The 17,422-nt window shown below is 39.5% G+C and overlaps 1 protein-coding gene across 12 annotated transcripts in view; it reads left to right on the top strand.

Moving 5' to 3' along the window:
* NAV3 (neuron navigator 3) overlaps positions 1-16,823 on the top strand; it is a 557,756-nt gene extending 540,933 nt beyond the window's left edge. For all 12 annotated transcript variants that reach the window (XM_069773360.1, XM_069773359.1, XM_069773362.1 and 9 more), the window contains 10 exons: positions 2,177-2,274; positions 2,937-3,032; positions 3,336-3,504; positions 4,250-4,485; positions 6,424-6,578; positions 7,509-7,580; positions 8,010-8,206; positions 8,876-8,994; positions 11,757-11,960; positions 14,135-16,823. In XM_069773360.1, the coding sequence (XP_069629461.1) occupies positions 2,177-2,274; positions 2,937-3,032; positions 3,336-3,504; positions 4,250-4,485; positions 6,424-6,578; positions 7,509-7,580; positions 8,010-8,206; positions 8,876-8,994; positions 11,757-11,960; positions 14,135-14,254 (1,466 nt within the window). In that variant the 3' untranslated portion in view covers positions 14,255-16,823. The remainder of the gene's footprint in view (positions 1-2,176; positions 2,275-2,936; positions 3,033-3,335; positions 3,505-4,249; positions 4,486-6,423; positions 6,579-7,508; positions 7,581-8,009; positions 8,207-8,875; positions 8,995-11,756; positions 11,961-14,134) is intronic.
* Positions 16,824-17,422: the final 599 nt, after the last annotated feature.

Genomic DNA, 17,422 nt, shown 5'->3' with positions numbered 1-17,422 from the left:
AAGCTTTATATAATTTTCTGTGTTATTGGTTCTAAATGTTTTTCTAGCATGCAAAGTAATTACTTTCAGTTATAAGAAATCAAAGAAATAAGTGTGCCTAATGAGGAGTGGAGGATTTCATTTGATGATGAATCCAGCCTTTTTGATCATTGTGAGTATCATCTTGTTGCCATGCCGAAGAACTTGGAAGGGTAACAGCTTCCTACCAAGTCTTGTGGGATTTCTGTGGCAGCTGGAGTACTATTAAACAAAAGTCCCTGAGATATGGAGAGGTTAATCATGCTGGGGACTAAGCTGAGAGAGATAACGAGGGCTTTGGCTCATCGTAATAAAAAACGCCGTGGCACTTTCTGGGAGACAAGTGTCTCCAAATGCCCGTGGTCATCTGGAAATGACCAAAGCTATCCATTGCCATTTCCTAAGGGTATAACCATCTCCTCCTGATAGGTGTGAGTGGCAAGCTGGGAAGGGGCTCGGTGGTCACAGACACCCGTATTTCAGCCAGTCACTGGAGTAAAAAGCAGCAAAGAAGGACCAGTACAAAACTCTGTCTGTGCTGTCCAGTGAAAAGAGTGCCAGAGCTCAGACAAGAAGTGAGCTGGAGCCACCATAGTGCACCTAAGGAGGAGGTCTGGCAGGAGATAATTAAAGCAATTAGCACCACCATGAAATTAGACCCCCCCAGGGCATCTTCTGAGCCCTTTGTATCAGTGAGAGAGCGAGCTCTTAGAAAGTGGCATTTTTTTCTAGCCACAGAGTGGTTCCTCATTCCTAAAGACTTACAGAAGAATGTATTTTAAAGGCTACATGAGGGTCATTCAAATATTGAAAAATTTCACCGAGGGATCAGTTATATTGTAAATTGCCCTCAGACGAACTATGACATTATGGAAACTCTTAAGGTCTGTCAAATATGCCAACACGCAAGGCAAATGAAGTGAAACATTCCACATTGGTGGCACAGTAAAAGTGTCTGCCTGGAACAAAACAAGCATGGATTTGTTTAAGCTCACAACAAAAATGCTTCTTCAAAAAACAAAACAAAGAACCCAATAGCAGAATCTGCTTTCTAGATCTGGGTGCAAGTTATCAAACATTTTACATGAGGACTTATTTTTTAATACATTCATTGTTGTCATATTAATAAGTCTTCTTTGGTTTTGCTATAAGCAAGTGACTGAATCTTACTCGCACTTCATTTAATTTGGGTGAAATCTGACCTTGTGCAGGCTATGACATGAAGTCGATGCTTTTCTTCAGTCACCACAATAAGAACAAGCAGGATTTACGGTAGTGGATTACTGTGCTGGCCTTTGAAGAAAATGCAAATCCATAATCTCTCCTAATTTGATAGTTCATTTAAATGTCTAACAGTAAAATCTCTGAGAGAACTTCTAGAGGAAGAAAGCAGTTTTATCCCTTGCAGTAAAGCTGCAGACTTAGCCTTCAGTAAGAAATACGTCCTCCTGCTTTCACATTTTAGGAGTTAGTGAAGAGGTGGAAACTGAGGCACAAAGCGGATCAGAATCACTCTTTACCTCCAAGAAAAATGAAACCTTTTCTGAGAGGAATGGCTGAATAGAGTCTTATATTCTGGAGGAGTACAAAGTGGTTTTCTAATGTTTGCTTACTGTTTGTAAGCCTGTATTTGGTTAAAAAAGACTCTATCCATGCCATGTGTACAGAAGGTAAAGAAATCAGCTGGAAAGAGAAATTAAATGCTATTTTACTTAGCAGCAAACATATCAATGCAAGAATTTCTTTTTTTTTTCTCCTTACAACATTCTAAAGGGCACAATGAGTCCCTAAAGATATAAATTTAATTTGGTTTTAACATTGCTTTGTGGACGTATGGTAATTTTGAGCAAGTTCCAAGAAAGAAAGCAAAGGCAAGATCATGATGCAAGAATTTATTTATTTATGGATTCCCTATTCATTTCTATATGATTAAAGCTCCTAATATTGCTTCAAAAATTGACAAATTGTAACTTTTTTTTAATCTCCAAGAGAAAAGGTGAATTAGGAATAAATGCACATTAAAATTATTGCAAATTGTTGTGATGGCAGCCTTTCTTTTTAACCAAAAGGTCCTTTGAACAAATATTGAACTGATGATGTGAACATAATTGATGTGATTTGTCAGCTTGATCACTTTAGTTCCCTTCTTTTATTGTAGATATTTTGTTGGATGATGTCACTGATGGAGCACTCCACAAAGAAGGTCATAGTGTGAAAATTTTAGTCACTATAAACAAGGGCTATAGTCGAGCCAAGGTAAGTTCACTACCCAAAGGTCTAGATGCAGAATTACAGCTCAGGCAAATCTGGCAGTATAGCAGCTCAACTTGTTTCAGTATTTTCAGCCAGGAACTGAAGGGAAATACCCTAAAGATAGCAGCTCTCTTCTCTGTCATCCGTGCTCAATACAGTTAGGCATTCTCCACAGACTAGTGTCATATGGCCTCCTTCTGCCTTTGTGGTGGCTCAGACACTACCAATTCTCAGTTTAATTAGTACTAGGATGTTCTGGGACTTGCTATCTCCATTTAAAAGTCGTTATAAATTAGATCTATGCCTTGGACCCCTTAGGGTGCAACTATGAATATGCTGCTGAGGTAATAAATTTGGAATTGCATTGTCATGGTTTCATGTTCTGTATTACAAAAACCTGTAAATACAGTGCAACTTTTATTTATATTCATCTCTTTATAAACACAGATGCAATCAAAGAGCAGAATAAGATACTGTATTTCCTTCCTTATAAAGATGTACCAAAGTAATATCATCTATACCTATTTCTGGCACAGAGATTATTAACAAAGTTGTAGCATCACATTCTAAAGAATATTTTTTTTCTTCATTGGGAAAATTATGAATCTTATAGAAAACTGATTACCACCATTTTTAGTCCAGTTTCCAAAAATCTCTCTTTGCAGGATCAAAAACCACATGCATATCTGATAGGATCAATTGGAGTCAGCGGAAAAACAAAATGGGATGTTTTAGATGGTGTAATCAGACGTCTCTTTAAGGTAAGACTTTGAAAAATTAGCTCAAGTATTAACTCAGTTTTCTTTTTCACTTAAGAAAACTTCTATGTTCTTTGGGTTGTCTTGCCAAGTTTTAGTTTTGGGGTTGTTTTTGACATATAGCTAACACCACAATTAAACTTTATTCTTAATGTTGCTGTTCTTTTTTCATGATTGTAGGCAGTTCTCTATTGAATGTGACTGCAAGAATCTCCTTGTCAAGTGACTTCGCCTGCACCAAAATGTTTTCCGAACAGGTCTCATTCAATAATTATTTTTATGTCTTATGTTTTCGTATAATTTCAGGAATATATTTTCCGAGTGGATCCGACTACTAGCCTGGGTTTAAGCTCTGACTGCATTGCTAGCTATTGTATAGGGGATGTAATTAGAGCCCATAGCCTAGAAGTGCCTGAACTGCTGCCTTGTGGATATCTGGTTGGAGATAATAACGTCATCACTGTGAACCTGAAAGGTAAATGCCAAGAATATTTTTGCAGATACTGTAGAGTTCCTCACTGCAGTCCCTCAACCCTTCATATTTTTGTTCTTACACCTGACCTTTCTGTATTTTGTCTCCAGTTCAAGGACTTTATCACATAAACTTTCTGTATGACACTGTACAATACCTAACACAGTGCAGCATTTTGATGCAAATCTAAAAATATCTCTGTCCTTCTCTGCCTGACTGCCAAATCACAGCAAAGCACAAATTTCTGAATAGTTGCAAAAAAACCAACCCCCAAACAGACATTATGATGAGAAATATTTATGCCTTACCCAGTTCCGCAGGAAAAATTTAATACATTTCAAAGCTGTAGGGATTTGGTATTGAAGGGGAGGGGGGCCTTCAGAAGAACTATACATACATTGTTGTGACAACCAGTAACCCTTGTGGCTGTCACTCTGACCTTTTTTTTTGTTAGGGTTGCCCATAGTGTCTGAAACATACATCTTTGCCTCACTGAGCCTTCTCTTCACATTTACTTTGATTTCATCTCTCCCACCCATCTCATCCCACTACCACTGTTTAATTTCTTGGCCCTGCGGAAGGATATAAGCATTTCCACAGGAAGGAAGCCCTTAATAGGAATTTGATTTAGGCAGAAGTATCTTACCTTGCTTTGAGCATAGCACTGATGCCATCAGGTGCTGGGCCAAACCTATGCCTACCTTAGCAAGGATGAAGACAGACCATTTTTCTTTTCTTTTGTTCCCAGGAGTGGAAGAAAACAGTTTGGACAGTTTTGTGTTTGACACATTGATTCCTAAGCCAATTACCCAGCGGTACTTTAATTTACTGATGGAGCATCGCAGGATTATTCTGTCGGGACCCAGTGGCACAGGAAAGACCTATTTAGCTAACAGGCTGGCTGAATATATTATAACTAAATCTGGCAGAAAAAAAACTGAGGATGCAATTGCAACTTTTAACGTAGATCACAAATCAAGCAAGGTACGTTACAGTTGAAAAGAGAACCTATTGCCCAATTTGTAGTGATGATGCAGAGCAGATCCTATTGGTTGGCATACTGTTTTGTGGCTCAGTTAGCATTTTTTCCTACAAGAACTTGGTCTCCAATCCCAGTGAGAAACAAGGACCAAATCTTTCTGTTCTAAACAAACCATTGAAGCACAGTGAAGGAAGTCTGAATTTTCCCTCACTTGAGGAAATCCACCTTAAGGATAGATGCAGAGTGAAATTCCTATATAAATGAAATTCTTAGAGTGTCTGTAATTCCTTTGTCAAAAAGGTTGGATATATAGTAATATCGGTCTAACTTGCTTTTATATAGTGATAAGAGCAGCTGATTGTTAGCAAAGACTTCAGGATGGGGATTTTGAATTGCCATCTTGGGTTCATCTTAATCAGCACTGGATAAATACAACTGCTGCCATGGTTTCTGGTGTGCATTGGTCAGGAAGCTGACCGTACAAAAATTGCCTCGTGCATCATGTCACATTCACAGTGATTTACATAGCTTAGATTATCAAGCTTCTAGCATGACTACTGTGCTAGCCACAGATAATACTATTCACTTGCTGTCCTAAATTGGGTATACTCCTAACTTGGTACTGAGGGAAAGGAAAGTGAAAGGTTTTGCCCAGAGCTTTCTCATTTGCACAGAACATAATGAATGTTAACATAATATAAGAAGGAAGAACCTACAGATCCCAAAGGGGTGAGAGGACCATTCCAGTAAAAACACCACTTTTCACTGTCTTTATACAGAGGATTTGTGATGCCATTTACTTTGGCAGGGGATGTGTTTACATTTTATTATTATACCATATATATTTATAATGAAAATTGTCCCACAAGAGAGTAAGCTTTTGGATTTCTGGTAAATTCCTTGTTGTATATGGTTTTGTTTGGAGGGGTTTTTTGTTTGGTGTTTTTTTTCTTTTGTCTCTATTAAGATTTATATATAACTTTTGAGTTTATAGTAAAAAAAAAAGAAACAACATTGTCAAATACCAAGTGTGTTTGAATAATACAGATGGTGCTATTCCATGGAAGAAACCCAGGATGTTCCCCTAGAGAGACCTGATCATAAAAAGCCAAACAAAAATCTTTCTTGAAATAAAAAAAGATTGCATGTTCCCATTAAAGAAGAAAAGATTCTGCTATCCCTGATCCAGAAAGTAAAATGGCAATAGGAACTTTGTCCATAATACTGAGCATTCCCAACACTGACAAAACTAGATACCTTTAGAGATACAGCTGTAAAACTTGACTAGCCCAGACCCTCAAGGGCAATGAAGTATTGAGAAAAATACAAAATGTTTTGATTGTAGAAAGTTCTCTTTTACTCCAGCACTAAAAGCAGCCGGACAGATAGCTGACAGAAAAAAAGAATTTACACAACAAATTTTATTATAAGGTGTGATATAGTATCCCCAAAAGGACAAACAGATTTTCAGGGACAGTGGTGAAAGGAGATATCTGAAGGAGCAGTTCAATATGCCTAAATCCTGTGATTTGATGGGGGTGTTTTGGTATATAAATGTGCCATTCATAAGAACAGAGGTCCAACAATTGATGTGAGTATCTCAGCCCATTGGAAATGGCATATTTTATTGCAGCCTATTTTCCTCCGGAGATAAGATAGTTTATCAGCAGGTTTCTAAGGAATGCATCCACCAAATAGGAATGCGTATGCTTCAGTTGCTTGCCTTATGTTTAGTGCCTTTGTTTTTCCTAGCATGTGGCTTCAATGTTGCCCTATCTAAGAAGCAGGTCTTCCTGCATGCGCTGATCCAGCTGAATGATCCACAGTGGGGAAACTCCGTAGCAGCCTCTTTATCTTTCTGAAAATCTTTTCCACTGAAATTACATCTGTGGTCTAATTGGGTTAATCTTTTCTGGGTTTTTTTGTTAATTCTGCTGAAGGATCTGCGACAATACCTAGCAAACCTAGCTGAGCAATGCAGTGCTGACAACAATGGTGCTGATCTCCCTGTGGTCATAATTCTTGATAATCTCCACCACATCGGTTCACTAAGTGACATCTTCAATGGTTTCCTCAACTGTAAATATAATAAATGGTAGGTAGTAGCTCTTCTCTCCCCTTTTACAGACCTTTTGCAATTAAAGCAGTAAAAGCTGTTTGTTATTTTGCAAAATAAGATGTCCCAGTGGAAACTTAAGACTCCCACAGGCTGTCAGCAAAGCCCTTATGTGCTTGAATAATTTTAACCCTCTTCAGCCAAGTACTTGGGTGTCTGCTTCACTTTATTTATATGACCCCCATGCATCTCAGCGAGATGTAAACGTACCACAGAATTTAAGAATGTACTTAAATGCTTGACTTAATTAGGGACTTATCCCTTTCACCCCGTCAGATCACACAAGCTCATTAGTACCATGAGGACAGCTTACAGGCGAGTACGAAGAAATGCCCTTTATAATAGTGGAATTTGGGATATGTGTGAACCCATGAACCATGCCATGCAGAAGCAGCCGTATATCCGGCGGACTTGCACTTCCCACAGTTTTCCTGTAGCAGTGCAGAAGTATGAAGTTTGCTGACTGTCCTTTATTGCCAAGCAAGAATAAAAATAATGCTTTCTGGAACTTTCACTGACCTATAACATTGGCTATTTCTGCTGGAAAAGTGCCATCATAGCGACTTCCCTTCATAAAATCACTGTATGCTATGTCTTACTCATGAGAGTCACTGACTTCTGAGATTAAAACTCTAAACCTACTCCAAAATTATGAGGTACACAAAGACAGTTGCCTCATTTATTTCTTTATTACAGATGAGTATTAGTAAACTACAAACATGCAGAGAGGGAAATCATACAAGAATAAACATTAAAAAAAGGGACGTCTCAGGAATATTTTAAATCTAAGACTACGATACATCCAGAGACTCTTTTAAAATTGGACTAGTGCAGATAAGAAGAAAGAATATTCTTTGAATATCTGAATGGATTTTCCCTTAAAAAAACCTATTGCTTTTCTCTTTTCAGTCCCTATATTATTGGAACCATGAACCAGGGAGTTTCTTCTTCACCAAATCTGGAGCTCCATCACAATTTCAGGTACGTTCACTCTGTATTTACTGTGGCCGTGTTTGCACAGTTCCCTGCACCTCAGCCCAGTTCTTCAACAAACATTGATCTTGTGTCTCATCACAGCAAAGTATGTGAGCTTCTGTGTGTCTCTGTTGATGGGTCTCTGAATGGTGTTGAGGAATGGTCAAAGAAATGAGATACTTTCTGACACCTCTAGCAAGTTGCTGGATGATTGCATTCTTGCATTCCATTTGTCTTCAGCAGTGTCTTGAATTCCTGCTGAAGCCTGTAATGATTGTGTTGTAGCGATGGGCAATAATGTGGTTCATTGGAGCAGTTTTATACTTGCTGACTAACGAGACTCAAAAGCTTATGACATTACCTTCATCTCTATGTTTAAGAGGAAATGATGTATTTGGTGTTCATTGCTGCTTGACATGTATCCTTTCTACCCAGGTGGGTGCTGTGTGCTAATCACACAGAACCTGTTAAAGGTTTCTTGGGCAGATATCTGAGAAGGAAACTGATTGAGACTGAAATAGAAAGGAACATACGCAATAATGAGCTCATCAAAATCATTGACTGGATCCCCAAAACATGGCATCATCTTAACAGCTTCCTAGAAACGCACAGCTCTTCAGATGTAACCATTGGTGAGTCCATTGATGAAATGGTTTGAAATAAGGATACAGGCTGAGCACTTTAGGGATCTGTGAAGGATATAGTGTGTTTTTAAAAGCTGTCATCTCTCAATGGGAAGTACAGCATCAGTTTGGGGAATTTGTCTGGTTGCCAGCAAAATTGAAATGAAAATGGGAAGTTTAATGAGAGAGTATGTATTTCCTGGTATTTCTGCCTTGGTTGCTAAAGACTTTCAAGAAAACGTTCATAATTTTAAAAAGTTAAATTTACAAAAAATTACCTCAATAGCAACTTTGCTAGGCTTAATTTTTTTTCTCTGCTTTTACACTGCAGTATAATTACAGCAATAAAAACACTTAGACAGTTAGTTCAGCAGAGTAGCAGGTCGGAGATATACACGTACCTGAGGTCTTTTAGTGGAATAGCTATGTTAGCAAAGAAGTCATCTTTTTACATAGCTTTGCCCGTAAAACTTGTAAGTGTTCATCAGGCCCTAGAAGTGGATAAAGCGACACTAGTTCATTTTTAATAACAGGAGACTGATAGCTCCCTTATTGTAGTTCTGTATTAGTATTCTCTTCACTTAAGTGTGCCCCAATACTGCTTTTTTAATTCTGTGAATATTATTTTTAGTGTGTTCCCTAGTTCTACTTTTTTTAATACAAAACTTGACTTCTCAGGTCCCCGCCTCTTCCTCCCTTGCCCTATGGATGTTGATGGCTCCAGAGTCTGGTTCACAGACCTCTGGAACTATTCCCTGGTGCCGTATCTTCTGGAAGCTGTGAGAGAAGGACTTCAGGTATGTCATTTGTTTCCCAGCAATTTTTTCTGAAGTAGTTTCATAGGCTTTCTCCAAGCTACTTCTTACCAATGCATCCAAGTATGAATGCTGTTGTGTTTGCAGGAAGAAAATCTGTGGAGGGATTATAGAAATCAGCCTTGAACTCCTGACCTGCTCTTACTCTGATGTATAATTTGGCTTTGTCCACTCCAGCACTGGCATATCTTCCATTTTATGAAGAAGGTTTCTCCTCTGTGACCAGAGGAAGTTTCTTCTTTTTCCACTGTCTAACAAGTTCACAGCAATGCTAAATACAGCTCAGATTGTCTCCCTGAGTCAAGGCGGTCTCAGCCTACCCCTGCATGGAAGAGTTAATAGCCCTTACACTGGTGCAAGAAAATAGCTTTGGTCTGTGTAATCCTCTCCCACCTACGTACACATGTATGCACACAGGCTTGTGGAGGAAAGCTTGTGAACAAGGATATTTTCACCATTCAGGAAAAAAAAAAAAAGTTTACTGGCCTTATCTAACCCGACTGAGATAATTTACTCTTTGGCCCTACTGAACATGAAGGTCTGTCCCTTTTTGCCTTTATATCTTGCAACCCTGCTTGTATTTCCTGCAGTTTTGTTTCTCCTTTTTTCTTTCTCTGTATGGGCTAAGATTTCCTCCTGACTGTAATTCTCATTTTGGGTAACAGTGCCATCAGATCAGAGTGCTTCACGGTTCCCTCTATACGATCCTCTCCAGAGCTGGTGTTAGCAGCAGTTCCACTGATTGTTAATGACCTATTAAAATTTCTTCTACTTTAATAGAAAGGGTGCTACAAATAGATTTGCGGTAGATAGCACTATAAGCTGTCCCATATAGGTTAAGATTTCAGACCATTCCACATCTTTGGAGCAAACCTAAAACTTGAAATTAATCCTTTCTTCTTTTTTGGTTTGGGTTTGGTTTTTTTTTTTCCAATCTTAATTCAGCTTTCTCCCTTTTCCTTTTTCTCGTATGCACTGCAATTCTATGTCACCTGAAAAGACGCTTTGTGGAAAGGCAGTTTTTTGCCACACATGACACTGAAAGAAATTACTGCACAGTGCAGAGGGGATTGTTATGGACTAGTCAAAGAACTGTGTAAGCAGCTGCAGTTTCTTTATCACCTTGTATTGACATAGTGACATACTGATGCGATGGAGGTTTAGAATCTTGCCTGTTGAATATCTCACGCTTTCCTAAAACTGCTTATCTCTCTGGGAATTACAGAATGTTTATGCCTTGTGCAAAAAACTGCCAAACATCTGATAGAACAGCCATGGTGAGATTAACAGCGCTTGTTTAGACCAGCTATAAAAATGCGGTGATATTCTTCATGCTCATATTTTCCCAAGTATACAGGGTACCTACTTAAATGAAAACTTTAATTCTGGAGCAGAAGATGGCAGCATATAGAAGAAAATATGTTGTTTCATGAACCGTTCCAATTTTTAGCTGCTTTGGATGGCTTCCATAGAATAACATTATTAATAATAAACAGAAATCTTTTATATGGTATAATTAGATGTTCCTGGAACCAGGCACTGGTAGAAAATGCCTTTCTAGCCTGGTACTTTGCAAACTCACTCGTCAGACACAGAATTTACAAGCCTTGCTCCAGGTTCCAGAAAAGATTTAATTGCTGTTAATCTCCGATGAGGGGAAGTGCTGCCTACAGCCTGGAGTTAGCCTGCTACCTCCCTGAGAAACATTTCCTCTTGGCTTATTTAGGCAGATCCCTGTTATAGCAGCCTAGCCTCAGCGTAGGGCAGAAGGAGTCTGAGTAGCTCTGCATAACACAGGGAACTTGGCTGTCTAACGTGGAGCTCTGGATTCAGCAAGTGCCTGGGAGCAGGTGTTGCAGCGATAAGCACAACTCATCTCTCTGGCTTTAGCACTAAAATCCTTCACTGTTTTACTCCCTTTAGGAGTGCAGCCCATCCAAATGCTCCATCAGTACATGCCCTGCCAAAATTATGCTGCTCCTTGGATTGCGTGAGGCTGTTTTTGCTGGGAGAAATCACAGAAAGCCCTGGTGAATGGCTCCCCATCCCAATGTGTCCTTGTCACAGCTAAAGGAAATCTGTAAAGCAGCAACCAAGGGGCTCTTGGTTAACATGTTGCTTGTGAACAGCGATGTGGAGAAGGGTGCATTTTAGTGAGAAAGCTACCAGATCTCCTAAACTTACAATATTCTCTTTCTTCCTTCCTCTGTCCTCTTTCCAGATTCGTCAACATTTTTGTGCTTCATAGTAGGGAAAATGTATTCTTTGTGAATTTCTTCTCTTAAACTTGTACAAGATCTCAGACTTAAGATCTTGTCTGCTTCTGCATCCTATTTTGCTAGGGGAAGAGAACAATCTGTACTGGCACTTCCTAATTCACTTCAAACAAAATCCAATTAACTTGAATGTTTTAGATAGGTCTGAGTTAATTTCACCGATACGCCTTAAGCAAATTACCTAAAGGTCTCATTTCACATTGTATCAGGAACTTGTGGCTCTCACCGTTGCCTACAAGTATCGCTAGTTATGGAGTGCTTTTCAGCTTGCAGCCACCTTGCCTATTGAAGGAGCATTAATGGAGATGAGGTCTTTTCAACGTCTTCTCATATCCGAGTGCTGAACACATCTGAAAGCAAACCACTTATTAAAATGGTTTAGACATTTTTTGACGACTTTTGTCTGCTTTTACAATTGGGACTGAAAACTCTGTAGGATACTTAACCTGTGTTATATCCGTAATACAGATGTACGGTAAGAGGGCACCCTGGGAGGATCCCTCCAAGTGGGTAGCTGATACCTATCCATGGAGCTCTGCGTCTCTACAGCATGAGTGGCCATCGCTACTTCAGTTAAGACCAGAAGATGTTGGTTATGAAGGTTATGCATCAGCAAAGGAAGGAACAACCTCAAAGCACGTTCCACAGACTGATACAGAGGGGGATCCCTTGGTAAGATTTAAACTTTGGGGAAAAGGTTTTTCAGTATGTACTTTACTGTCACATGTTAAATTGTTCACTGTACCGTAAAAAAACTACTGTGTACCTGTTCCAAAATGGGCTTTTAAAATGAATCCTACTATAATTTATTTAAAAAGTTGAAAAGAAAGGAAAATCTAGCAGGTGGGCAGGTATCACCATCACATGAATACGACCCTAAATTGTTTGCAATTCCCATCCACCCAGAAATGTATCTGGTCTTCATCATTATAATGTTTGGGTACCACTCTTCAGCAACTTATTAATCAGCTTATTCTAAAAACACCTTTCCAGGTTGGGCAGTCCATCACCTACACTCTGCAAATGAAGGACTGAGAAACTCGCATTATCCAACCTGTCTATCATAGAGAATTTAGTGGAAATGTAAATTAGACAGCCATCCTCTCTTGCCTCAGAACATTTCAAGATAACTGATGACTGTATAACAGTCTTAATGTAAAAGGAATGCAAGTATAGTGGCATTAAAAGATAAGAGGTTGATTTCCCTCAATGCCATGTATTGTTTTATTTAAATATGATCTCAGACATTTAGGTTTACCATTGTCGCCTCTGATAATGGACTGTTAAATTGCCTATATTGAACTGCTATTCTTGTATAGTGCTTTCTCTATAGACTGCCTTTATCACAATTCAAAATGCTGTTTTAGAGAACTGTACTTCTGGAATACAGGCAGCCCTTGGAAAAGGCAATTTCTCAAAGGAAAATGCATTTAACTCTTATCAGTGCTAAGAGAACGGCCCCTCAGCCTCACTGAAGTGTGTGGTATCCAAAACCAGACCTTGCATCCTGAAGAAGTGTAGAAAATCACCTCATTTGACCCCCTGTCTCCCAGTCCATAAGCTTTGGGGTGATTGCTTGACCCTGCAGTTTGGGCTGCCAGTGAGTGTATTGGCCAGGTTTCCAGCACGTATGCATCATCTCCACTACGGTGAAAATACGTGGGCAGCTCGAGTTCAGTGTCCCACCACCCTTGCTCCCTGCACACTGTAGTCAGTATCTGTATCTGACTAAATATCAGAAGCTTGAAACTTGTCCCTTGCCTCCGGTGGAGACAGACCCTGTGCTCGCAGAAACAGGACATATCACGTGCAGGCTGTATTGCCCACCCACCACATGTATTCTCAAACACGGATACCTATTCAACCATCAGCAAAAGCTGCCTGGTGGCGTTAAAGAGTGTTAAATGCTGTTCAGTGCCTAGAGAAAACTTTAAAAGCTGTACAGGTTGAAACCATAGAGGTGTAAGGATTCCTGAGCAAACTGGAAAGAGGGGCTTAACACACAAACGCACAAGAATCCCTCTTTCTCTTTGGTTTGTCACCGCCTGCTTTTTTGTAATGACAGCGTATTTGTTCCTTGAAAAACACTACAGCAATGTCAACATTGCTTGCAGCCCTGAGCATGCTGGCAGAAGCGGATGTTTTATAAATAAAATCCTGATCATTACACAGAGTCAGGCGTCAAGCATCCAAGTAATTTTCTGGGGCTTAATGCTGCTTTTTGATGATTTTTCAGATGGGTTTCAGGTTCTAATAATCCCCAAATGATGTGGGGGCTCTCCTCTCCTGGGTAGGAGGATCTGTTGCTGCTCCCCTGCTGAGGTCAGCCCCTCGACAGCAGATGGGACTCTTTTATGAAGCCGCTGGCCTCGGTCCACCCCTCTCTGGCTCCCTCCCCTTCTCTCTCTTGCAGAGGGGCTATGTTAGCGTGATGATGTTTTCAGTTGCTTTTCCAATGTAGTGTGTCGATACCATCCAAAAATTATCTGGAAGCTTGACTGTCTCCAAATATGGGCCCAGATGTCCAGCTGCGATATGGCTTCCTTCCCCTGCCGGTGCTGCAGCTGCAGCCGGTCTCACCCCTGAATTAAAGAGAGTTATCAGGCAGCTCCATTGTATCCCTCTGGCTCTTTGGACCTTTAAACTTCTATTTAAAGACCAGAAGGCAATGAAAAGGGTGCCAGGAGGAGCCGCTGACACCCTGCCCTTTCTGAAATCCTTTTGTCTGGTCCCCTCAGCTGGATACCAGCACACCTCATGCAGCAAGGGAGCTTAATTAAATTTTAACACGGTCACTGCAGCATTAAATGAGACGCAATTATGTAAACATTGCTTTCTTCTTTCAGATGAATATGCTAATGAGGCTTCAAGAGGCAGCCAACTATTCGAGCGCACAAAGCTGTGACAGTGACAGCACCAGCCACCATGACGACATTTTGGATTCATCCCTTGAATCAACTCTCTGAAAGGGACAAACCTTGGTGGAGGATTATGGTAAAATCTGTTTCCACTAGACCACTGCCAGTATTAAAGCAGCACGCCGAGGTCCCTGAGTGAGAATGGTGTGTTGTAGGTAGGCAGGAGACCTAAATCTGCAAAGTCAGGAAGAAAAATTGAAGTGGAAAGCTTGAATTAGTTTAATTTCAAGGCATTTCAATACCTATGGAGCCAAGTGAGACTCCATTTGTCAACTGGAAAGGGCCCTAGACCAAGGGCATCTAAGCAGATTGCACACGTGTTAGCCAAACTGGAATATTTTTTTTTCCCTTTTCCTCTTTCTCTGTCTCTCTCTCTCTGCCTCTGTTTCTCTGTACAAGTTTACAGTGCAACTTCTTCTGTTTTTTCCTTTAGTTTACCCTGAGGCGCTGCATGAACAGTGCGGTCTTCTAATTCTCTTCTAACCTCTGTTGTGCCACATGGTGCTGGTCACAGGACTGCAGTGGTGTTTGTGTTGTACACTACTGCCCATTCCAAAATGAGTCAAAGATGATGATAGTAACTCAGAAAGCACAAACAGTATTGTGCAATCACCAGAAAACATGACTGTGATATGCTGGATAAGTGCCAATTTAATTCTAACTGCCATGGTCAAGGTGATGCGCTCCATCAAGTTTTTAGTACACAAGTCACAGATTTTATAAAGTTGTTTTTACCACAAAGGTCTTTTTTAACCACCTGCCCACTCCTTAACAACAGTTTTATACCAATTATTAACCAACACTGATTAAAGGCTTTTTAGGGCTTCATTTGTTTGAGCCTTTTCAGTGAAAGAAGGAACATTTCTTATGGTGCTGTCTCACTGCCTTAAAACAGATTTCTAGAACAGTTTTACAGTTGGTTTAATTCCTAAACCATTGGTAATTTACACTGTTTTTTTCTTCATTTACTAATGAGAAAACATCAGTTAACACAGTAGCCTCATATCTGTATATCATGATTTTTTAAAGTAATGGATAGGAGAAAGAACAGTTGCTATATAATATTTTTATCTTGTGAATAGATTGCTCTGCCTACCCTCAGAAATACACAAGGAACCCAAACCCACTTCCGCTGCCACCTAAATGCTGAGAAAATCGGCTCAAATCCATTTGGTCCCATGGAATGGAGTTTTTGGAGGATAGATGTTTTGAATTCTTATCCAGCAGAGCTGGATGCACTTGATGCAGCATGAGCACAAATATATGGGTTTTTTTTTTCCTTTTTCTAGTTTTAGCATGTTGTTTTGATTGCTATTGTTGTACATGAAGAATTCAGCATAAAAGAACACTGAAGCAGTGATGTCCACTGTGGAAGAGGAAGAGTTTATACTGTAAAAGTGGGTTGGTTTTGCACAGTCTACTGGGTGGGTATTGTAAATATTGAAAAAAAAAAAAAGAAAAAAAAAGCCTTGCACAAATCAAATCAAAAACAAACAAACAAACAAAATTGTATTTTATTCTGTTGGTGTTAAGAGATGTTTCACTTGCTGAGATTTCCTGTATGTTGCAAACAAATACAGAATGCAAACCTTAAAAGCTGTTATTACCTGGTGTGTTTGTCCTGTACTTACAGTTGTTATGACTATGCAGGAGCTATCAACGCTACAGTCAGCATGTTTCAATATCTATACAAAGCCAATACATTTTGGGGGGGAAAAAATCTGAAAATGTTTTAAGTGCATATGTCATGGCAGGCTACAACCAGATTGCATTCAAACTGCTCAGAATAATCGGAAACACTCTTTTACCACACGAGGTGTCCGGTTAAAATAGGTGCATAGAAACAAGAAGGTATCTAAGGGCTTTGGCATTGTGTAGACATGTACTGTACACCTCCATGGATGTTACCTTCAGGATGTGTATTTGGTGCTATTAACTCTTTGTGGCCACCCTGTGGTCACTCGCTGTAAAACAAAGATAAATCAATGCAGTTTCCAAATGGCACTGAGCTGCATCGCTGAATCTAGAGGTTCCTACACGGTGCTATTGCCCTAATAAAACTCTGATTTTATGCATGTAGGATTCAGTCAGACCAACATCACGCCCCCCAATCTGGATCCATTTCTGATGCAAAATGTCAGCGCATACACCTTGGCTGACTCAAAGAACTAAAGGAAAGCTGCTCTTTCCTGTACCTGTGCTCTGAGCAAACCTGCGAATCTTTTCCTGCCATATATAACACACAAACACACAATATTACATATTACATATACAAAACTTCCTGCGATACATCTCAGTGAGTCCACCTAGTTTACAACTCAGAAATTGTTTGTGAAACATTTGTCTGTACACATTTTATATTTTGTACATTTTTGATGTAACATATCATGTAAATAGACAGAAACAGTGAAATAAATCATCTGAAAAGTTTTGTAGTCTTTGTAAAGCCCTAATAATAAGTATTTGGTGTCATCGGACTTAACTGGATGATGTATTTTCTATTGGTTTATTGTTCCTCTAGCTTGTAAACCAGCTTGCGTATATTTTTTTGCAGGTGTGCGCACTGTATCTGTCTAAATTATTACTTTGCCATTAAAGTGGAATTATTTATTGAAAACACAGTCTGGTGTTTTTACAGTCAGGACCACTTAACACTTAGATATTATTTCAAATACAAAACCACATAAACAAAATGACAAACTAGAGGATGTGATTTTCTGTATTCAGCAGAACTAATCTCTGTAGAAACAAAATTAAGTACTGTTTCCAGTTCCAGTGATTCAGTATGATTTTTGAATTGCTGTTTCCATGGTGGGAACAGCTTGTGCAGTTCAGAAACAACTTTACAGTCTCCCCGTTCTCAAGATTATCTTCAAATACAAGTCTATTGATTTCAGTGGTGGTAAATCTGTACAAAACTGGTGCGGTATTGTGCCTTATTTTCAAACTTGAAGGACTTAGAGCTACTTCCTCAGCAGGTATATACATCAATACGATTTAATAGAATTCAGAGCAAGAAAGGAGAATTATGTTAGTCAGCTAATCACAGACTTTGAGGCCGGAAGAGATCATTATGCTCCTGCAAGTTGTAGCACCTCAGCTTTAAGTCTCAGCAGCAGATCTGTAATTTCTCCTGAAATTGGCATATCCCTGGAAAGACCTTTAGACAGTTCAGAGTAGAAGATCCAGCACCTCGCTGTCAATGTGGCTAATTAT

The sequence above is a fragment of the Haliaeetus albicilla genome, chromosome 28, assembly GCF_947461875.1.
Source record: "Haliaeetus albicilla chromosome 28, bHalAlb1.1, whole genome shotgun sequence".
Lineage (NCBI taxonomy): Eukaryota > Metazoa > Chordata > Aves > Accipitriformes > Accipitridae > Haliaeetus > Haliaeetus albicilla.
The sequence above is the reverse complement of the archived record's forward strand: the minus strand, read 5'-3'. Positions and strand labels throughout refer to the sequence as shown.